General features: G+C 49.2%; 1 protein-coding gene across 10 annotated transcripts in view; it reads left to right on the top strand.

Annotated features, from left to right (window-relative positions):
- Positions 1-23,625, top strand: part of ZBTB7C (zinc finger and BTB domain containing 7C) — a 348,185-nt gene that overhangs the window by 202,288 nt on the left and 122,272 nt on the right. For all 10 annotated transcript variants that reach the window (XM_070275654.1, XM_023647771.2, XM_070275653.1 and 7 more), the window contains one exon: positions 1,793-1,854. Coding sequence is in view for 4 of the 10 variants with exons in the window: in XM_070275649.1 (XP_070131750.1) it covers positions 1,793-1,854 (62 nt within the window). In the remaining 6 variants the exon portion in view is untranslated. The remainder of the gene's footprint in view (positions 1-1,792; positions 1,855-23,625) is intronic.

Here is a 23,625-nt window from a genome sequence, read left to right as displayed (position 1 = left end):
GGACAAAAGTCTTGCAGAGAAACGCTGTGTATGCCTTGCTATTGTTGCAGGGGGATTTTTTCCTAATTGCGGCAAAATGTACCCAACGTAAAATTTACAATGTTAACCATTTTTAAGTGTACAGTTTAGTGACATTAAGTATATTCACATTGTTAGGCAATCATTGCTGCCATCCATCTCTAGAACTTTTTCACCTTCCCAAACTGAAACTCTGTCCCCATTAAACACTGACCCTCCACTCCCTCCCCCCAGCCCCTGGTAAGCACCATTCTACCTTCTGTCTCTAGGAATTTGACTGCTCTGGGTATCTATATAAGTGGAATCATACAGGATTTGTCTTTTTGTGACTGGCTCATTTCCCTTAGCACAATGTCCTCAAGGTTCATCCATGTTGTAGCACGTGTCAGAATTTCCTTCCTTTTCAAGGTTGAATAATATTCCATTGTATGTGTATACCACACTTTGTTTATTCAGTCCTCCACCCATGGATACTTGGGTTGCTTCATCTCTTGCCTATTATGAATAATGCTGCTATAAACATGGGTGTGCAAATATCTAAGTCCCTTGCCAGAGGATTTTGAACTTTTACCCAAAGTGCTTTGGGCTTTCAAATTATCAGAGCTGGTCGGCTGGCCCTGGCTGCTGTCACTCCACGAGGCTGAACGGCCGGCTCGCCGTTTCCCACGTGTTAGGACTCTCCCGCTTTGAGCAGAGCTCTTCATTACCCTCTGCCCGGGACACAGATTGAAGGCTGGGCCGGGCTGCGTGCGGCCTTTCCCCACGCCGCTAAGCCGCTTCGGTCTGCACGTTCGCCGGTGTCAAGGCCTCTTTGCCTTCACTTCTTATCCTGAAACACATCAGTCACGTTGAATTTGTCCCTCACTGAGGTAGCAAGTGCTTTGTGCTCTGGCTGGGTAAGTTCCTTCTCCCACCTTCTAAAATGTATTTAGCCACGATTGTAAAAGCCAGGGGAAATCACTCACGTGCTGTTCTCCCTCCTTGTCCTGCATCCTCCGCCTTCTTTCCTCCCCCACAAAAAGAAGATAAAGGGCATCCTGTCTTGAAGCATCACTACCTCTGGACATTAATTGCCTCTGCAGATCCCAAACTCACTTAAAACACATTAAAGTGGTGACATACTCTGGCAGAAAGGCAGGAGGATTCACATTTCAGGTTGGCATTGTCATTAACTCAAGTCTGTGGTGTCAGCTCCCTGCCGCACCAAACATCCCGCCTGGCCCTACAGTCAACCTCCGCCGTGCATTTTCTGGCCTTTGTTGGTTCGTGTCAGCTCTTGAACATTATTTAAATGTAGTTTGGGGCCCATGCATGCAATTACCATTGTGTTATTATTCAGAACCAGATTGTTAAGATTCAGGCAGCTGTACAAGGAGATGCCCTGTGCTGGGAGGTCCAATTTAGGAGGGCCTTCCGAGCCGGAGCACGGGGTTGCTAGGCAACCCCATGCTACAGAAGAGCAGGCCTCACTCTGGAGTGGGAAGAAGCCGAGCGCCTTCAGGGAATTGGAGGCAGTGGTCAATCTGAGACTGGCATGGCGCCGGGAGGGGGAGGGGGGTTGCGTGGGCAGAACCCGTGGGCCCGGAGTGTGGTGGGATCCTGTGAGGAGCCAGGGGCGCCCACCCAACTAGCACGCGGTGTTCCTGGGAGGGGAGAGTGTGCTGGCAGGGAGGATGCAGAGAAGGTGCAGAAGCCCGAGGTCGGCCAGGAAACTGCCGAAGGATACCCAGAGCAGATGCTAATATGCTTCTCCATCCCTTTCTTTTCTTTGCAGGAAATGAGCAGGTTTGCAGAGAAACTGCTCGCCTGAAATTTAAGAAGAAGGCGTCGTTGCTTGTGAGTATGCATTTTGCTTTCTCAGGTCTGTAGTTTGACAGGGTTCCTTGGAAGTGGGCGGGTTTCCCTGTTTGAGGAAAGGAGCGTGACCGTGATGGAATCTGCTTTCGGTTCTTCTTCTGGAAGGTGCCTCTGGCTGGGTGGGGCTGGACCCAGGAATGCAAGGCTTCCAGTTGAAGGCGCATGGTTTGACCCCCGGTTCTGCCGTCTAAGTGGAGAGAGCTCCCACCTGCACACAGAGAGAATCACTCCCTTGGTGTTGATTGGTGGGCAGGGAGAGCCCAACTCCTTTGGGGAGAAGGGAGATGTGCCCTCTTTCGCCCTGGGACCACAAACAGTACAACTCCAAGTTGGCTGCTCCGTTGACCCCATTTAGAAATGTAAATCCTCATATAGGCCATTTACCGGTGTGTTCCACTAGGAGCAGTCGTACAGCCCAGTCCATTACTCAACCTGAGAGCATTGTTAATCGCCAGCTGCCTGCATTATCTGGAAGCTCTGAGAAACATAGGAGAAGCAGCAGGCCTTGGTTCTGTTTTGGAGGAGCTTTTGGTCCAGTGTGGGAGGTGAAGATGTCTGCACATGAGGCCATTAAAGAACTTGATGAAAGGGCATACGGTCCCGCTCTGGCTCGCATGGCACAGAAAGAAATGCTGGTGAGCGGGAGCAGTTAGGGAAGACTTCCTGGGGAAAGAGAGACTGGAACCGGGCTGATGGAGGAAGGAGGGTGCTCCAGGGAAGAAGGAACAGGGTAGATAGAGGTGCCAGGATAGGAACACCCAACGGCCCACAGGGAGGACGTCATAGACATGAGTCTGACACGGCGTGGGAGGAAATGCTGGTGATGTTGGGCAGGGCCAGGTGGTAAAGGGCTCAAAATGGCTTCATGAATGGTCCATATACAAAGAATCAGGATGGAATAAAGTGCCCCTCATCTAGGTAAATAAAATTAAGTTTCTGCCAGTTTGTCTGGGACTCATCGAAAGAAAATGGCCGCATGGATTTTTCAGGAAATTTGAAATTGTATTTGAGCTCAGTACACACAGTGGATAGATTACAGGAAATTCACAATGGGGGTCCTCCCTTTATCTCAGAGAGAGAGAAGATCATCTTTCTCCAGGCAGCTACAGCTGAGGACCACCCGAGGCCTGTGAGATTAATGATGGGGATACACCCTAAGCTCCAGGTGGACAGTCACCATGACAGTGCTCCCAACATCCACCTGCTTTTCCCCCGGAGCTGTTTCTCACACAGAGAACTCTAGGTACCATGTCCAGGATGAAGGGCAGCTGGGATGTATTTATTTAAGAAAAGCTAATTAATTATTTGTTCCAAGCAAGCAGGGGAAACTAGCTGGTTCTAAATCTCAAGAACAACAACCAACATTTCTGTAGTGTTATGAATTTGCAGCATGCTTGGCAGTGTTGCCTCATGTGAGCTTCACAATGGCCCTGTCACGTATTGTCTTTTTGCAGAGGAGGAAACCGAGGCTTGGAGTAGTTAAATATTTTGTTCGAGTTCACTCAGCTAATAAGTGGTAGAGCTGACTTTCATGCTGATTACCCTCTGCATGTAACTGGATATCTGATTATGGAAAGGGCCTTCTGGGTCTGCTCCTGCCCCTGCTCATTCATCCTGGGGAAGAAGAGTATTTGTGCGGTCCCCCAGGGGTCTGGTTGTGGGAGCTGTCATGCTGGTTGGTCAGCGTTTTGTTGTGCTGGCTTTCATGGGATGTGTAGTGTCAGCCTGGTAGTCATTGGCTGGGCAGGAAGGTGATTATGGTTCTGCCCTGCTTCTACCACCAGGAACAACCCTCTGGAAAGACACATGAGGACTCCATTTGGAGCCATTCATGACTGATTTAGCTTGGGTTCCCTAGAAGCAGAGCCTGAGACAAGGATTCAGGTGTACGTGATATATCAAAGGAAAGCTCTTAGGGAAAACTTGTCAGGGAGAGAGGGTAGCAGGAGGGGAAAGGAGGAGCCGAGTGAGGGTGTCCCACGGCAAGTTTCTCCTTGACTTGATCTGCATGAATGGCACTGCAGTGGTGTCTGGCTTGGATGCAAGGGGCAGGCCACATGTGTCCCCTCACTGGCCACCAGCACCCAGAATGGTGCTGCAGATGCAACCCCCAAGGAGTCATCTTGACCAAGAGCAGGGTCTGGAAAAGGTCACAGGTGAATGCAGCTGGGGAGCAGGTGCCTGAGCAGGTAAAGGGGATCTGAGTGGGGCATCGGTTGCACCTATGACCGTGCCTGTGAGCATTCACTGTTGTGAAACCAGCCAAATGTAGTTTCCACTTTGACCCAGCAGTAATTTACATTGTAGTTAGCTTGCATTTGAAAAGTATGGGTACTAAAACAGAAATCAGTTGTGTCAAAGTCTATTTTGACTCAAACACTGATGTGTTTTTTTAAATGTAATTTTACTCAATAAGTAATATAGTCCCACGGCTCTAAGTTCAAAAGTGCCAAAAGGGGTACTGTGAAAAATTTCCTTCCCACCTCTGTCACCAGCAGCCTTGCCCCTCTCCTGGTGACAACCAATATTGCTGTGGTTTTGGGTTACTTTCCAATGATAGTCTCTACACGTCCACAACGGGGTGGGTTGGATTTCAAAGTTTGGTGAGTCTGATGCCGTACGGTAAGACACTGCCTTCTTGGTCCTCAAGAGTCAGCAGTTGGGACTATTCCAGAAGAGGTTGGGCTGAAATGTGCCTTTTCTTTGAAGAGAGAGTAGCTCCCTGAGTCAGCTTTCAGTGGAATGTTCAAAATGCACCCAAACCTTAAACATTTCCAAACTCCTTAGAGTCATGATATAAACAATTGATATAAGAATTGCATATTATTATTATTTCCTCATTAAAGCAATCCACATATAAAGAGTTCGAGATGCTGTATTACAGCCCCTGAAATTCCCAAATGTTTAAAATAGTTTAAAATTTTACTTAATTCACAATTTAATTCAAATTACTGCAGCCTCACTGCATTTGGCATCTAGGGTCACTTGCTCTTGTTTGGCGATGTACTGAAATGCGTGTGGTTCCCAGAGTGGGTAGAGATCCACTGCTGTGTCAGCCCCGTGAATTCTCACTCTGTTTTCCATTTATGAAGTAACTTGACTGTAATTTAGAGGTACTTTCTCAACCTAGGAGCTGGTCAGTGATGGAACAGGCTCTTTGTGGTGAGCTCTGTGTTGTAGGACCTGTTGAAGGGGCAGCTGCCAGCGAGGTCAGAGGAAAGCTGCCCTACGTGATGGGCAGGGTTAGAAGTCTTCAGAGGTCCTCTCATTGCTAAGAGTCCACTCTGTACAGCTTTGGTGTCCTTCTTGCCTTTCTAGGCCTTTTAACTCGCTTCAGATCCGGGCTGTTGGGCTCACACGGCATGCTTATCTTCTGAATTTTGGGTTTGCAGGTTTTGTCTAAGGCCTTAAAACGTCCAAAGAGAACTTACCTTGTAATCTCATAGGCCCGGCGCGTATGTTTTTCTCTTGCAGATGAGCTCCCTCCTTTCAGTTCTCCTTCATGTTTATGCTCTCTCTCAGGTTACAAGAAAACCCTTTAACTTGCACATGACCTGTTCAACCCTGAGACTGAATTTGGTGGCACCCCCATGAGGCAATGAAAAAAAATCTCATTTCCGTCCAAGAAATAGAATCATTATCTTGATTGAAATAGTGTCTTTCCTCAACCTGCAACCAGATAAAGCCTCACATTGGTGGAGTCCCCTTATCACTGCATGGAGTTTGCAGGACACAGAATGATGGCCTGTCAGCGGCCTCTTGGGGGGTGGGTTCTGGAAGGCAGAGGCCGCAGCTCTTGGTCTGATTTGGATTATACAATGTCTGGTGCAATATAAAATAATTCGATTAATGACAAATATTATTATATTAAAAGGAGAAGGTATGTAGAGCCTGGAGCAGCAAAAGCAATAAATGCAACTCCTGCTCTCATTATGGTGGTTGTGTTTAATTAGACAACATCTAACAGGTATGGGCCATTGCAGGAGTGGCTGAAAGCCGTAGGTGTTTATGTACTTTGAGGGTGTGAGTGTTGTGGAATCCTGTGCCCACCAGGCCGAGCTTCCCAGGGCTGCAGTCAGAGGAAGGGGGCGACTGGACTGAAGAAGGCAGACCGGGTCCTAGTTTTAGGTGGAAAACAGGACAGCCAGACCCCAGCAAACCATCTTTGGGAAGGAAACTGAAAGAGCTGTGGGCAGGGAGGCAGAGGGTCTGGGTTCCAGCCAGACCCATGATTGTACCAGGCAGTTTTGGGCTCTCAGGACTCAGTTTCCTCGTTGTTCAGAGAGAGTGACATGGGAGTGTCAGGAGAAGGAAGTGAGGCAATATTTGTGCAAAGTCCCGGATGCTGGTTGCACACGCCATCCACTGAGAGAGGATGCTTGGCTAAATCCAGGGCATTTTGAGTGCTTACTCTGTGACAGGCATGGTCTAACCATTTTACTTGTATTAACTCTCTTAATCCTCACAACAATCCTATGCATTAGAAATTTTTATTATCTGTCTTTTATGAGTGAGAAGGAACAGAGAGGTTAAGTAACTTGCCCGTGGTTACACAGCTGGTAAGTGACAGAGCTGGGATTGGAAGGTAAAGAGTCTGGTTGGAGCTCTTGAAAACTTAAAACGGACTTCATCAGAACTAAATAATACCGTTCAAACATCTGAGGCTTTCAGCAGACCTTAAACTATAATCTTGTGATAGGGAGAAACAATAAGAATAATAACATCTTTGTAACGTTCCAGGAGTCATAGAGGTGGTTCCTGACTTGCCCCACCCCCCCCCAACTTATCTGACTCCTATCTGGTCCATTCCCCATCTTCCTGCAGAGCCCTCTGGCCCTCGGGGCTGTGCTGCCTGCCAAGACGTCCCCAAAGACAGGAACCATCCCCCACACCCCGCCCCACGCCAGCTTCACTCCTCTCTCCTCAGGCGCACGACACAAGCGAAATGAAAGCCGTATCTCCAGAATCTTGTTTTCAAGGAGTGCTGGCCTGTCGGTGAGCCTGCCTGATTACCATGGTAATCACCTGCTGAATGGAGTGATTTTATAGTACATTTCCATCGGAAATATGAACAGGTGTGCAGGGGAAATCAACATTTATCAACAAGATAGGTCTGGGGAGATTAATAGTAAGTTTCAGATTACTCAAGGAAACAAAAGGAAGAAAGAAAGAAGAAACATCCTCAACCATAGTCAAGGTCCTTCCAGCCTTGCCACTTCCTGCCCCCTCCCACCCCGCCCTCCTCCCTCCGAGCTTTTCAGGCACATTCCTCCTTGCCCTTCCCTCTCCTATCCCCTTTCCAGTGCTTACCCATCTGCCAAAGCCCAGCTCTTCCAGGAAGCCCTCCTTGATCCACTCAGCCTCCGGGAGTCTCTGCCTCCCTGCAGCCCACACATTGGCCTTGTGTAGTTGCTCCCCAGCTCTCTGGAAGGCCCCTCGAGGGACATGCTTCATCTACTCTGTGACCTTAGCCACCAGGCACAGGGCCTGTTAGCCAGCTCTTACAGGCTGGACGCTCTGGTCCCACCTACGGTCCTCAAGGACCATGAGCCTCCTCTGAGCTAAGAACCTCACTGTCTTCCTAGGGGCCCAGTTAGAAATGCCACCGTGACACCTCTGGGCCACTCTAGGGTCAGAGTGCCAAAAGCCAGATTTGCTTGTTCCTGGGAGAACTGAGGAGTGATCTGCATTGTGGTGTTCCTCCCAGAGCTGGAGGCGGCGGGAGGCTTCCAAGAAAACATGCAAAGCACTTTTGATTTTGAAGCCTCCGGGTGCCTGTGTCATCGCCCCCTTCACTTCCTTCCAGATCACTTCTGGCTCTAGATATGGGAAACCACTCTCCCGGGACCAGGAGGGGCCTTCCCCCTCCGCTAGAGGCCACCTGGGCTCCTCGAGGAGGGGGGGAGCTCCAGCTCAGGGAGGGGCTGCAGAAGAGGCAGCCTTGCACCCTCAGGCCCTGACACACGGGCCACAGCTTTGTCCTGGGCTTGCCAATGTCTCAGACACAGCAGGTCAAGGTTTCTCTGCCGCCGTGTGTGCAGGAGACCAGAGGGACCCGACAGAGGCCTCTGCATGAAAGGCCTTCTTTTCCACTTTCAAGTAGGACAATGCATCAGAGTAGTTGCCAGACCCGCTCCGACAACGCGAGAGGCATTAGCTAATATTTTGATTTTAATAGAGTGAATAATAAAGAGCCCCGAGTGTCTCTTGGAACTAATTTTGAAGAACGTGTTCTGCCACACGTTTCTCTAGTTGAATCGGGCTCCTGAAGGGTTGATAACAAAAGGTTGAAACCAAAAAAGAAAGGCATTTCTCCACCAACTTTTCTCTCTTTTAATTCCCTTCTTGTAATGCTTCTCAGTTAACAGTAACTTATGAAAAGATGAAATAAAGTTGGAACAGGAAGCGGCGAGCCCCGGAAGGGGGCCTGAATGGCGGCTGCCGCTTTTGTTTGGCTGCGTGAATGGCTTTGCGGTGGGTCCCCTCACTGAGCGTGGTAAGACAGGCATCTGGGCGGACAGACACCAAACACACTTGGGGGTGGGGGGTGCATTGCCTCTCTGCGCAGGTGTCTGCATGAGGCAGGGGCCCCGGAGGAAACAGGTGGCACACTCAAAGTGGGTGATTTGAAGAGAGTTGAGTCCAAAGGCCAGTGCAGGGTGAAGGGAACCCAGAGGACCCAGGGCGGTACCCAAGGCTGCGAACCCTGGGGGTGCTGAAGGCGGAGACAGTGAGGGGGCCACCCTACCTGGGATGTGACCTGAGGCACCCCTGAGGACAAGGAGACAAGGCATTAACCACCCAACCTCCCAACCTCCCTCTCTCCCTCCCTGCAGTCTCCCTCCGGGGTCCCCTTGGCTGGGCCAACAGGAAGGAGGGCGGAGGGCAAGGAGCCCATTGCTGTGTTCTGTGGGGGTCAGCCTCCCGGGCCCAGAGCTGAGTGGGGAGTGGGCCTGGAGGGGCAAATAGAGACAGTGGCACAGTGCCCCTTCCCCAAAAGACTGGGGGGCCAGAGGGCAGAGGACGAGGCCGTGCGTCCTCATCAGGGCAGGCCTGGTCTGAAAGCCGATTTCAGGGGCTCCAAGGAAGTTCCTAGCCCAAAGGAAGATGTCCCCTCCCTGGCCTATTCTCCAGGGATCAGAGTTCTTTTTACCGGAACAATACTGTCACTAAGGGTTCTCCTGGGAGAGGAGAGCCGGGGCCATAGCCAATCCATACTGAAATGCCACGTCTGATCCGTCACCAGGGGAAGGAGCTGAAGGCAGGGACCTGAGCAGCTCCAGCCAGGTGCCAAGGGAGCCACTAGGAGTGGGCCTTCAAGGAAGGTGCAAGCCGAAAGGAAAGGACTTTGTAGGTGAGGAAAAGCATGGGTCAGGGCCCGGAGCAAAAGGGCACTGAGTTCAGCCTGCCTGCTGTGGCCCCGAGACACTTTGCTTGTCCTGGATTCACAGTCCTGCTGGAGGCCACCTGTAGCTCTTGGAACTGAAGATGGGTCTCAAACCTGCACCCTGCTGGAGTTTATGCTGATGAAAAATAACGCCAGTGAAGCGATAGCTCACATTGATCCGGCCCTTTCTAGGGCCCCCCCTGAACTAAGAAGTTGCCAGCATAATCTGTTTTAATTGTCCGGCAGCCGATGGGGTGGGTATCGCCCTGCAGAGGAGAAGCAGAGACACAGAGAGGAAAGTCAAAGGCTCCAGGCCACACTGAACCCAGACGGCTGGATTTCGGAACTGCCCCCTGGCCTGGCCGCCTGCGGGGGGTTCCCTGGCCGAGGAGAGTGCACCTGCAGAGACGAGAACATCATCCAATGTTGGAACATACATTTAAAATTATTTTATTTGGAAATCATTTCAAATTAAAGAAAAACCGCAAAAATAAAAGTAATACAAAAAAGACCCTTATATCCTTGTATCCTAGACGCATCTGTTGTTAAAATTGTACCCCATTTCCAGTATCATTTGCACTCTCTCTGTCATTTACACACACACACACACACACACACAACCGTTCTGTCTGAACCATTTGAGGGTGTGACCCTGAAGACTTTAGCTCTCTATGTATTCTCCAGCATAGTCATCATGTGGCTGATTAGTAAATGTAACACTGATGCACGTTTTCATCTAATTGACTAGTGTGCTATTGTATTCCGATTCCCTCGGTCAACCTCGTGAGGTTTTACAGTGTGTCCCCTCCAGCCGAGGTCTGTCTCTGGTTAGGTGTTGCCTTTAGTTGTCAGGTCTTTGGCTTCCTTTAATCTGGAACATTTTCACAGCCTTTCTTTGTCTTTTATCACTTTGACACTTTTGAAGAATACAAATGCCCCGTCTTATTTTTAATAAAATGTTCCTCATTCGGGGTTTGTCTCATGTTTCCTTGCCGTTAAATCAGGGTTCTGCGTTCTTGGTCAGGATCCTTTCGAGGCAGCCTTGGGGTCTTCCAGACAGTCCCATCTGGAGACACTCTCTGGTCCTCTTTGGGGATGTTAATTTTGATCTCCCAGTCAAGTTATCACCAGTTGCTGCACTGTGTAGTAACTGTCTTTTTTCTCCCTTATAACTAGTAAGCAATCTCTGGGGGGACACTTTAAATCATGTAAGTACGCCATGCCCCTCACCCTTTTCCCCCCAGGGGTAATATGCATTGATGACTCCCGCCTGATCCTATCATTAACAGGATGGTTGCAAAGTGATGCCTTTCCATCATTATCTCCATGTTTACCAGTTGGCCCTTGGCATTCTACTGTAGCAGTAGAATGTATTTATACTCTGAGCAGTCTACATTGACTATTCTGAGCAGTAAAATGTATTTATTTGTCTATTATCTGTATGGACTGATGAATTTCTGTTTTTCCAAGAGTTTATTAATTCTCACTGTACTCAATTATTCTAGTGCTTAAAGTGCCCCAGATTTGACTCATAGGAGCCGCTACAAGCCGACTCCCATGATATTTTGATGCTCCACCATCCCTGTCTGGGAGCACTTTCTTACTTGCTGGCATAACAAGAGGCTCCAGGCTCATCTTAGTACCTGCCCTCCACTAGCCATGCAATTAGCCATGTCTCTGAGGAGACCTGCTTCCTTTCAGTGGGCAGTGGGATTAGAGACCAAGATCTGGGCTCTGGGTGTGCTCATTGCTGCTGGGTGTCTTTCCTTGTTGCCTCTCTCAGGGGACAGACCTAGGAAATACATGTATGTATATACACATATTCATACACACATATCCACGTATGTACACATGCACATAAACATGCATACATGCTTGCATATTCATATGTTAGAAATCATGAGTCCACATTGATAGCTCCAATTCCAATCCTCCTCCGTGGGGTTGCTTCTTGTCTTCCCCCATTCCTTATTTATATGTCCTTCTTCCACAGTGAAAACTCGGGCTCCCAAAACCATCAACACATTCACTCATTTGCTTAATTCTATATTACTTCCAGAATAGTGTCAAAACTGCCTCCCCCATCCCACTACAATCAACAGACATTCCCCACTCCCCTGGACCACCTGCTGTGGCCATAATACCTTGGATCAACTCTTCCTTCCTTCTTTCTTTTCTTTCCCTTCTGTGTGGCTATAGTATTTATTTGAAATACAGTTAGGTTCATTTTTTTCAATTTGCTTTCAGTTCTAGGGATTTTTTTCCTTCCCATTCTTATTGATTTAATTTTTTTTAACAGGTAGAATATTAACATACTTTCAAAAGTGAGAACCATACAAGAAGGTGTACTAAGAGCTGTGTCACTCTCTCCTATATTCCTTCTGCCCCATCCTTCCCTTGTAGATACAAGGAAAGGTTAAAAAAAGGTGAAAAAATATATATTTTTATGCTTATATTTCTATTGCTTTTTGTAAAGAAAAGCACATTTTTATATATGTTTTTTAATTTTCCCCTTTTCTACACAAAAGATAGCATATTATATATGCTTTTTTTGTACTTTGTTTTATGAATTCAATAATATCTCCTAGAAAACCGTCCATACCAGTTCATAGACATCTTCCTCATTCTTTTTCATAGCTGCGTAGTACTCCACATGTCTACATCCCATTCAACCATTCTCCTATGTATGACCATCTAGGTGTTTTTCCATGCTTTATGATTGCAAATAATGCTGCAGTACGTGTGCATATGTGCTTCATATGCTTGGAAGTGTATCTTCAGGGTAAATTTCTAGGAATGGCATTCCTGGTTTGAAGAGTAAACATGTTTGTAGTTTTGTTAGATTATTTCCAGATGCCCCTCTATGGGCTGTGCCACTTGGTATTCCCACCTGTGTCCTCACAACCTTGCCAACAGAAGATGTGGGCAAGTTTTGGAATTTGTGCCAATCTCATGAGTATGAATAGAATCCCAGTGTAGTTTTAATTTGCATTTCTCTTATTATGAGTGAGGTGGAGCATTTTTTCATATGTTTAAGGATAATTTTTATATTCCTTTTGTGAACCGTCCATTCTTTCGCCCAATTTTCTATTGCCCACTTTTCTATTTATTTTTGTTCTTTGTCTCTCAATTTTTAAGAGTTTTAAAACTATACCAGTGATATTAACCCTTTATCTATGATATATGCGGCAAATATTTTCTCCCAGTTTGTCATTTACCTTTGATTTTACTTATGGTGTTTGCTATATAATTTTTAAATTTTTATATAGTCAAATTCATCAATTTTTTATGGCCTCTGGATTTTCACTCATAGTTAGAACACCTTTTCTTATACTCTTGTTATAGAAGAATTCACCCATGTGGAAACATAATTTTTAATGGCAATATGATATTTCACTGAAAAGATAAACCATCATTTTAATATAGATTCTAGAAAATGAATTGGAGTTCTCAGATGGAGCAGAGGGCTGACGAGTGCGGAGCGGGAGCAAGTTCAAAGGTTGGAGGTGGGAAACCCTGCACCCTGTTGATTTTAGGACAGAGGAAAAGCTCTCTCTGCCCTGCAGTGGTGAACACTCGTGCAACGAATCAAATCTGCCCTCAGGACACCATCCACTGACAGGACCCACTGGGGAGGAACTTCAAAGGAGGGCTGGGTCCTTTGCGCTGGGCTGGCGCAGGCGCAAGTGAGCCACAAAGGGCAAAATTTAAGGAGGCCTCATTCTCAGGGTGCTGCAAATGCTGGGAGTGAGGCCTCCTTAAATTTGGCTCCCTGGGTGCCTCACTTACCTCCCCTGGTCCTGCCTCTTCTTTGGGGAGAAGCAAAACTTGAGAGGCGGCTCGAGGAAAGGTGGAAGTTAAATGAATGGGGCAGGGAGAAGTACCACTGGCCCTGCCTGAGCGTGTGGGAGAAGCCCTCTGTCCATCAGGGCACCGGCCCCATCGGGGAGTGGCGTGGTGTTGGAAAGGTGAGGTGGGGAGGAGTCTGGATTTCACCCCAGAGGTGGTGGGGAACCACTGCAGGACTTGAAGAAATTTGGGGCCAGCCCCATGGCTGAGTGGTTAAGTTCACGCACTCCTCTTGGTGGCCCAGGGTTTCGCCAGTTCGGATCCTGGGCGTGGACATGGCGCTGCTCGTCAGGCCATGCTGAGGTGGCATCCCACATGCCACAATTAGAAAGACCCACAACTAAAAATATATATATACAACTATGTACTGGGGGGCTTTGGGGAGAAGAAGGAAAAATAAACTCTTTAACAACAACAACAAAAAAAGACTTTAAGAAATTTAAGAAATTTTGTCAACTTGGGTGAAATGGGGATGATAACGGTCTCTTCCCAGACCTGCTGTCAAGATGGAATAAGATAATCCATGTGAGCGTTTCTGTTGGCATCGGGCCTGGCACGGAGTGGAAGCTCAATAAACATTCATGTCCTGTCCTTGGAGGGGATCTACTGATTTTCTTTAATCAGGGTTCAAGTCTACCGCCCTTGACACGGTGGGGCTGCTCCAATCACAATGTAGGAGTAGAAAATGGTAAGAAACAAAACGTGAAGTAAACTAACTGTCTGCTCACCGCGGGAAGAGGAAGGTGGCGCTATTCAAGGATGAGAATGGAGGCGGCTTTTCAGAGAACTGGAAACTGAGGCCCAGGAAGGGTCTCACACCGTGAATGGCTCACAGAAAGTTATCGTTTGTGCTGCCATGCGTCCTCTCAAGAGATACGGACACTCATTCCCACCCGACACTCTGCCTCCGCCCCAGCCCTAGAAGGTACGTGTGCTTGTGTGCCTCTGCCCACGGGCTTCTCCACAGCTTCACTGAGTGCTTCCTCCCTGGACCGTGCTGACCCGGAAGGAGAAAAGCAGAAAGCTGGAAGGAGGCAGGAGATAGGATGGGGAGAGAGCCCCACTGCCCTCTCCACCCCCAGCTCACATCCTTGAGGGAGGAGCCACCAAAGGACCCAGGCCTGTCATTTCCCTCCTCTTCCCAGCATCAGCAGCGGGCCCAGTGAAGGCCATTCTCTGTGGCCCCATGTGTCAATCAAGTGTGTGGGAAAAATAATAAGTCTGCAGCCATGTGGCTGGAGCTTGTCCTTCAGAGCTTGCTTATCTGCCTCTCCCCCAGGCTCTTGCTGATTGAGGCCAGGAGGTTGGCTGAATCTCCCAAACCACACTTGAGGAGGGAGGGCATGCCCATGCCGGCTCCCCACACCCACCTCTCACAGCAGCAGGCTTGTGTAAGTGGCCACCCTGATGACCTGCGTGGTGATGTTTAAGGGGTGCCCACCTCAGACTCATCTTCCAAGCAGTGACTGCTTAAAATCCAGCTTTAAAGCTTCTTCAGCTTCTGTCCATGGTTTGAAGCCTGTCTGTCCTTTGTGGCCCAATCCAATGCCACCTCTTCCAGGGGAGCCTCTGCCAACCCCAGGCTCTATTGCCTCACTCCCAGTTGGGTGATTGGCAAGTGCCAGTTGAGTGTGGGCTGTGTATAGAGCCCAGGGCACACTCCCTTTGGGGTCAGAAAGTGAAGGGTCTCTGCCCTGGTTGGAGGTGGGAAGTGGGCGATGGTACGGGCAGAAGCACCACTCCCCCATGACATGCTGGGGGAGGGACCACAGCAGGCCTCTGAGGCGACACGGTGAATCTCCTGTCATCTGCCATCTGTCTGTACAGGGAGGATGGACATGGAGAATGGCATGAACCCAGGGGAGGTGAGTCAACTGAGGAAGGCTGTGGATCCTGACCTTGAAGGATTCCAAAGATGTGCAGGGGGCTCTCCTAAATACTCCATTCCTTTGCCGAAGTATTAATGGTCTTTTTCTCCTCTTGGTCATCTCTGAAAGACTGAGGACCAGCAGGAGGCTGAGGACCAGCCACATTCACCTAGTCCAACAGCCAAGCCAAAAGAACATGAACATATCTGAAAATTCCCAACTCCGGGGCTGCCCCCTGGTTTGGTACGCGCTTCTGTGGGGGATGTTTCTCCTTGTTTCCGATGCCTCTCTGCCCCCCTGCAACCCAATATTTCTCCAGGTGGATAGACCTCAGGACCCCCAGCTCTCATCTTAGCTTGCCTGTCCTTCTCCGGGGAGGCTGCCAGGCCCACCGGAGCTGTGGCGAATGGGTCCCCGTCTCTCTGTGACAGGCCCAGATGCCCCCTGCAGCATAGGAAGACTAGATGCTAGTTAGCCAAGGGGAGGGGGCTGCTTTGGCACAGACCCAGCAAAGGCAGCGCCTTTCATCCACTCTTCACTGGTGGTACAGCGCAGGGCGGTTAAGCAGCGAGGAACCCCATCACCCCATGTGCATGTGGCGAGAGCCCCCTTGGTGGCTGGCCTGGGCTTTCACGGGTCTTGCTGGGGGAAGGTTGCCCTTGCGATGAGCACCAGTTCAAATGGCACTTTCACTGAGCAGATAATGGGATGACATTTTAACTGTATTTCTGACAAGTTAAGAGCAATGCAGGGTTGGGGAGTAGATGGAGTCAGGGGAACACAGAGTCTACTCTCCCTCATAAGGAGGAGAGCAGACGATATGTCACCCAGAACAGGGCACTTTGGAGAGTAAAAGTGGGGCATTATTATAATTATAAGGGAAAACAGGTGTAAAATGGGACTTTCAGGGCAAACATGAGACTTCAGAAGCCAATATGATTGGCTCTATGTTCTCCTCTCCATTTTGCCCGTGAAAACAAAGAAAGATTTCAAGCCCTCTCCAGGTGATGAATGAGTTGTACAGCCCTTAGGATCCCACGTCACCTTTCCAACCCTTGGCTCCCTCATCCTTGTGTTTCATTCATTCATTCTGCAGATATTATTTTGTGCCTTCCGTGTGCAAGGCAGTGTGCCAGGTGCTGGAAGTTCCAAAGCAACCATGACAGGGCCTGGCACTTGTCCATCACTCTCAGATCCCTGGGTCCCTGCCACCTCCAGAGACACAGCTGCAGCCATGAAGTCATGCGGCCTCGTTTGGGGAGCAGAAAGCAACAGTTAAGTAAGGGCAGGGCAAGGCTGTCTCTGCAATATGTCCCAGCGAGTGGTACAGACAATGGCAGAGAAAGGAGCTGGGACGTGGGGCGCATTGTGCCCATGTTATGGAAGAGGAACCTGAGACCCTAAGAGATGGAATAACGTGCTCAGCAGCATACGGCTGGGAGGTGGTAGAGCTGAGATTCAAACCCAAGGCCACCTGACTGCCAAGTCTGTGTTCTTTCCTCATGCCTCACTTTTCCACTGTCTATCTTGTCTCCTCCCCACAACCCCATGCAGCCATTCTGGCCAGCAGACCCTGTGGCACAGAGAGACCCCCACAGAGACAAGACAGGAACCCTGGACCAGTTGTAACACTCACCAAGAGCTGTCAGGGGGGCTTAACTCAGCCCCTTTCTTTCCACGCTCTCAGATGCCACAGCTGGGAAGTGGTCCCAGTAAAACGTCTGTTTCTAATCTTCCAGAGTGGGAAGGGTCGTGAAGAGGTGCGATAAACATTCTGGAGCTGCTCAGAGAAGGGGGAGCTTATAAGAAGCCATTTTTATGCTTGATGCAAAAGACACAAGACCAATAAATACTATTCTTTATGCAACTTCTGCTGAAATGTCAACTAGAAAACTGTCCCAGACAGAGAAAATGATTCACCTATACAGCCATGGGACAGATGGCTAGATCTCAGGCTGGCTGTCTCTTTAATCTAGTGCCCTTCCTCTAATCTGTCTGCCCCCTCACTTCTTCATAAGCACCTAAGAGTTAGTTTGCATATTTTAAAAAATCATTAGTGAGATTGAGCATTTAAAATAATTTTAGTGGACATTTGTACTTTATGTTTTTCCTTATTGATTGATAGGAACTCTTTATATAGTATAGGTGTAAACCTCTGTCTGTTATATATAATGCAAATAGTTTCTCCCAGTCTGTTGGCTTTTAACTTAGATTGTAGTATCTTTGTCATATAAAACTCTTTTAACTTTTATTTAATCAAATCCACCACTTGTTTTTCCTTTATGGCTTGTGGGTTTTGTGTCATGTTTAGGAAAACCAGGACATAGACTATGTATTTGTCCAAAACAAATTTGCCAGAGCTTCAGGTGCAGAGGTCCAGGAAGGTTGTCTTGTAGCAAGCAAACATTTTCTGAGGGCCTTTGTGCACAGAGCCTCTGACCAGGAGGCCCAGGACAGCTGTTGACAAGCCCAGCCCTCCTCCTGGACACCTCACCCAGCACCCCAGGTTCTGTGCTCACTCTGCTGGTTGCTCCCCACAGGCTGAAGCCTGGCTGATAAGCTCAGTGAATCAAATATTGACTGGTGCCCTTGGAATGTGTTGTCCTGGTCACCAAGGCCAAATCAAGACATGGGGACTTGTCTGTTTTTGCAGCCCTGTCCTCTTGCCCTCTCTCTTCCCCACACTCTGAAAGGATCTGAAAATCTACTAAGACTGTTATATGTGGGCAGGCACCTTTTCCGACTGTTGCTGCTTTTATGGGAAACTTTTCACGGAGCTGAATACAGAAAATTACCTTTTCAAACATACCAGTTGGTGTAATTTTATAAGATCTGCAGTAATTGCCTTAGCATCTTCCCAGAGAAACCTTGAAATCCAGTGGCTGCTGTGTTATAAAAGAATCAAGAAGTTTGGGTAACGGGAAAAGGACTATTAATCCTGTTAGGGCTCATCCTTACTAACTCATTGTTTCTGGCAAGGGGGAGAAAGATTGCTTTGAAAAGCTTCTTGGAAGGACCCAGACTCTTTTGGAACACACACACACACACACACAAACACACACACACACACACACATACACGCATACCCTAGCAATGCAGTGGCCTATATCTAACATTTCCAAATAGGTAACTCAAGCATTAGGTCTGTGCTGAGTCTTGCTGCCTCTGGTGTCCCCATATCATAGTGCCACATGCTTTCAGGGTGCATTTTCTTTTTTCCCTCGGCAGGGCTGAGTAACAGTCAACTCCAAAGAGAGGAGGCAAGAAATGGAGGCCCCAGTGAGGGAGCAGCTGGCAGGGGGAAGGAGCCTGGCCAAAGGCTCAGAATAGCTGGTTCTGGCGCCAAAGGGTGAAAAGGGCAGAGGAAGTGGGTAGGCTGGGGCCCCTGGGAGGGGCAGCCCGCACTGGGAGGGGCAGCGAGGGAGGCTGTGCGGCTGTGGCCTGGAGAGCACTCCTCCATGGGAAGTTTTCAAAGTGGAGATTCAGGAGTGGGCGGGAGGCCTATGAGGGTGGAGGAAGGGTCTGGACTTCGCCTCCGGCCAAGGAGGGACCGGACACGGGGCTACCTCCGGATGGCCATTGTGTAGAGAGTGGACACAGAAAGCTCTGGTGGAAGGGTGGAATGGGGTTCAGCGGGCCAGAGAGAGGCAGGGCCGAGCAGAGATTGGGGCCAGGCTCAGCCCCGGGCTTTCAGCCAAAGACCCTCCCGGAGGTGGAGGAAGAGGCTCTCTGGGGCTGGGGCATGGGGACACAGCATCGGGAAGCTTCCCTCCCGTTCAGTAAGGACCACGCGCTACCGAGCCACCTCCTTGCTCAGCACGCAGGAGCTGCTGAGAAGTGTCGGTGGCCTCACTGGCTGAGTCCCAAAGGCTTTGTTCCAGTGTGGACAACAGCTTCCAGGGCCATTCGGCAAAACCGTCACCAAGTATTTATTTATTTATTTTTTATTTTTATTTTTTTTAATTTTTTTTTTTTAAAGATTTTATTTTTTTCCTTTTTCTCCCCAAAGCCCCCTGGTACATATATTCTTCGTTGTGGGTCCATCTAGTTGTGGCATGTGGGACGCTGCCTCAGCGTGGCTTGATGAGTAGTGCCATGTCCATGCCCAGGATTCGAACCAACGAAACACTGGGCCACCTGCAGCGGAGTGCGCGAACTTAACCACTCGGCCACGGGGCCAGCCCCCGTCACCAAGTATTTATTGAGCACCTACTGGGTACTGTGTTCTGGACAAGACTCCGCAGAAAAGAAACAAGTAAAGTGCAATAAGCAAACATAGCAAATATAAGTTCGGAGCCCTTAGCAGCCCCTCCCAATCTGATAGCCTGCTGAATCCCAGAACCTCAGGAATTGAAAGAGATCTTTCCAAGATCAGCTGATTGGCTCATCCCCAGGGCTTGGATTCCACTCTCCCACCCTCGCCAACCTCTGACCATACATCCAGGTGAGAGGGTGCTCGTTGCCCAAGGCTCCTCCTTTCATCTTGGGGCAGCGCTGGCTATTAGAAGGAGCATGGTGGAGCAGACTGAGCATCCAATGGGACTCAGAGATGGGCTCCAGGCCCAGCTCGACTTAGCGCTCAGCCTCCTGGTCCTCATGTCCCAAGCAGTCAGCACAGCCCCGGCCCCATCTGCCTCTCAGGGCCGTGGTAACAGCACCTTACACTTGGGGCCCTGGTCACTGTTCACAAAGGGCTTTACCGGCCTGACTTGCCTCATGGAGCTGCAGTGATGTTAACTGAGCACATGGATGCTTCTATCCTTGGCTCTGTTTCCACTGACATGCTCTGATGTTATCTGCACCCAGCCCTGAGAGGGAGCCTTTGTTGGGACATTTGTTTTCATTTTGTAGGTGGGTAAACCCAGGCTCAGAGAAGTTAAGCGACATATCCAAGGACACACACTCAGCTTGTGATGGCAGAGCAGAGACAAAAAGTCTCCTGGCGCCCCAGACCCATGTGCTTCCCACGCCAGTGCTCTGCCTCTCCCGAGGGAGATCGAGAGACAGCACCAATCAGAACGTTTGTCAACTAGGCCACTCCAAACAGTGCCCTCGCTTTAAACTCTTCCCCCCACAACAACTGGATGCCACAGCTACCCTTTACTGAGTGCCTGCCACGTGCCAGGCACCTGATCTTCCCATGTCCTTCCCATGTCCCAGAAGCACCCTTAAACAAAGTGGGCAACGAGTACTGATTCTAGGAGAATCACAAATGTGGCTCCCAGAAAGCAAGAAGTGCCCTGCAAGTTGCCTGTTTTGTCTTTTGAAAGCAATGCAAGTTTTTCATTCTTCTCCATAATCATCTCTATTTTTTTTTAGTATAAAAAGAATGCATTTTCCCCAAATGGTTGAGTAAAATTGAGCATCAGAAAGAACTGCCACGTTGTGTCCCGTGTCTTTGTGTAGCATCTGCCACACACCCTAGTTTGCAGGTCACAGACAGGCATTCCTTCTCGTCCTTAGGACAATTCCATGCAGTAGGTATTTTCACTTCCATTTTACAGATGAAGCATCTGAGGGTCAGAGTGGTTGAGCAATGTATCCTAGGTCAGGTAGAAAACAGCAGCACCAACACTCAAATGCAGAGCGCTTTCCGTTGTGCGGAGGTTCTGAAAGACACCGCCCCACCCACCACGTGGTAGATCACGTGATATAGATTGAAAAGGACCTCGAGGGTGGGAAGGCATCCTGGAGGAGCTGGGGTGTTGGCAGACAGAGCGCAAAAGGGGCTGCCTGTGGAAAGCCTCATGGTAGGAAGGGGACTGCGGGCTGGAACTACAGGGAGGGGTGGACGGTGGGGAGGAGACAGGGAGAGAGCTGAAGCATCTGTGGACCCAGAATTGGGGGGCACCCAGTTTCTCCCCAGGGGTGCAATGCTCCACAGGGCCCATCCAAGGCCTGCCGTTGGCCACCTATGACAGCATGGTGTCCATGCCCCAGAGGCACTGGGGTGCCCTCTTTTCCACCTGCTAGAGAATCGTCTTTCTTTTCCCCTAATATGCTGCTTTATTGGTCCTCTTGCTAATGCTCAGGACTGAACAAGGCCCTTCTGCTTTCGGTAGCCAGGGACGCTGAGCTTCCACAAGACTGGCCCTCCCCATGATGACATCCCATCCCCCATGGCAGCAATCACACCTCCATAACATCCCAGTGAAGGGGACAGGCCAAGGACCATTGTGTCCTTTTGGCAGGTGAGAGACCGAGGGTCTGAACAGTGGAGTCTGGCTCAGTATTTCAGAACACTGGCTTTGCAGACCAAGGGCAAACGTCTGATTCCACTTACATGAAATATCTAGAATAGGCAAATTCATAGAGACAGAAGGTAGATTAGAGGTTAGCAGGGGTTGCGGGGAGCGGGGAATTGGGAAATTATTGCTTAATGGTTACAGAGTTTTTGCTTGGGTTGATTAAAATATTTTTGAAATAGTGGTGATGGTTGCACAACCTTGCGAATATAATTAAGGCCGCTGAATTGCACTCAAATGGTTAAAATGCTAACTTTTATTTTGTATATGTATTTACCACAATTAAAACATTTCTTCTCATAGAAAGAGGCAATCAAAGAGTATCCGTCCAAAAATATGGGGACAATGTATTCTGTGGGTGTGCTAGACAGGTAGGCCACAGACACGGCTTTGAGTCCAGGCCCCATCGGGCACTAGCTTAGTGTCCTTGGGCAAAAGACTCACCTCCTTTACCTGTTTCCTCACCTGTGAAATGAAGGTGAGGTGAGGATTAGATAGAATGGCATCTGTGTGCCTGGCACAGAGCAATAAAAACTCTGTGAGGAGTGGCTGCTGTGGTCAGTATGATAGCCTTCCTCGTTATTATTAAGGAGCTCAAGTTCACAGAGTTAGGGAGAGGATTCGTGTTGGCCGGCGTCCAGGGCTCCCTTTTGAAGTTAATCTTGAGGGTAGTGAGAGGAGCGGGTAAGCAGGAGAGGGCTGGGGGTGTGGCTCAAAAGGCTCATTGTGCAACAGGGATAGAGCGGCAGGCTGTCCCCCAGGTGTTAAGGTTAAGGTTAAGGTGGCAGGTTAAGGCAAGGCTGGAGCAGGTCCTGAAGAGGCTACAGCGGTTTGGGGCTTTGATCCCTGAAGGGCCAGGACTCCTCACTCTGCCCTGGTTTGCTCCCTGAATATGCGCAAGGCCATAAGAAAATGGGCAGCTCTATAGGGCGACTCGTGCCCAGCCCTGGACACTCGTCGTCGTCTTCTCTAAAGGATGGCCTAATTTGGAGTGTCAGCCCCCGATATGTGAATAACTGGAACAATGGGTAACTTGTTGCTCTGGGCAGACTGGTTCAGAGCTGGGGGCCAAGGGGAGACAGGTACTCTCTCCTCTGAATTGCTGTGTGAGCTTACACAAGAGCCTTCCCCTTGCTGGTCTGCAAATGTCCTCCTCTGTGAAATGAAGGGGTTGTAAGAGTCCCTTCCACCAGGGACACTGGGATTTTGTGACCTTACTTGTTTGTAGGAATAGCTTCAAACAGAAAGCGTGATGCTTCACTTGATCAGCAACAGGGTTCATGGAATTGTTTTGGTTTAAGATTTACTGAGAAACGATATAGCTGTTCTCCCTTTACCAGCTAAGTGACCTTGGTGACCATGACCTGAACTTTCTGTGCCTCAGTTTCTCCATCTGTAAAATAAGAACAACAATAATCTCCATGCAGGGTGGGGGTTGGAGGCCTGGTGAGGACTAAATGAGTTAATATGTGTAAAGTCATTTGAATAGTGCCTAGCACATAGTAGGTGCTTACTAAATGCCTGGAGCTCCTTCTGTGTGCAGAGCACTGAGCTGAGCCTCCTGAGACATCCAGAGAAGGCCAAGGCCCATCGTCTGCATTCAAGGGGCTTATTATCCTTTGCTTCGTGATGCAAGATGGTCTCTCATGAAACAACAGCCAACAAGAAAGTGCATCATCTAAGTCCATGAATGTAAGAGCTGGGGGGGTCCTGGGGGTCAGGAAAGGAGGAGAGGGAGGCGAGCACTTGGCCTGGGCCATGGGTAGCAGAGAGGGAAATTCTAGTCGGTGAGTGTATGTGTGTGTGTGTGTGTGTGTGCGCGCACAGTTGTGTATGTTTGCTGAGAGAGCACAGGCAGACTCACCCCAGAAGTCTGGGCCTTCGGCTCCCTAGGCAGCACCGCACTCGGTGGTTGTGTCGCCCGTGGCTGTGAGCGGGGACGTGCCTGCCCTGAGCACAGGAGCAAGCCCTTGTGCATAACCCAGGGTGTGGTTAATTTAATTATTTCAAAAGCCCCTTTGGTATTTCACAAGGGTCATGCCCCTTGCTGTGGACTTGAATACAACTGCAGCAGGTTTCAATAAAATCAATTAATTTAATTTGATTTGGTTTTATGTACTTGGAGCTGGTGCCTCTTGAACTCAGTATGAAAATTATTGCAGAATAAAAATGCATATTAGTACTCAAGCCCAGTGTCCTTGGACTCTCTTCAGGGAGCCTGCAGTGCTGATCACAAAAGCAACCCAACCCCCTGGCGGGCAGGAGCCGCTGCCCACTGCCCCACCGTCCACCCCTCCAGCCTCAGACAGTGTCTATGGAGCCTGGGAGGGCTGTCTGTATGGCTCTCCCACTTTCTTCCCTGGGAGTGAAGCGAGTGCATTTCCATTTTGCTTTCAGGAAA

Source organism: Equus caballus, chromosome 8, assembly GCF_041296265.1.
Source record: "Equus caballus isolate H_3958 breed thoroughbred chromosome 8, TB-T2T, whole genome shotgun sequence".
In the NCBI taxonomy this organism is placed as follows: Eukaryota; Metazoa; Chordata; class Mammalia; order Perissodactyla; family Equidae; genus Equus; species Equus caballus.
This window is presented reverse-complemented; position numbering and strand designations above follow the sequence as displayed.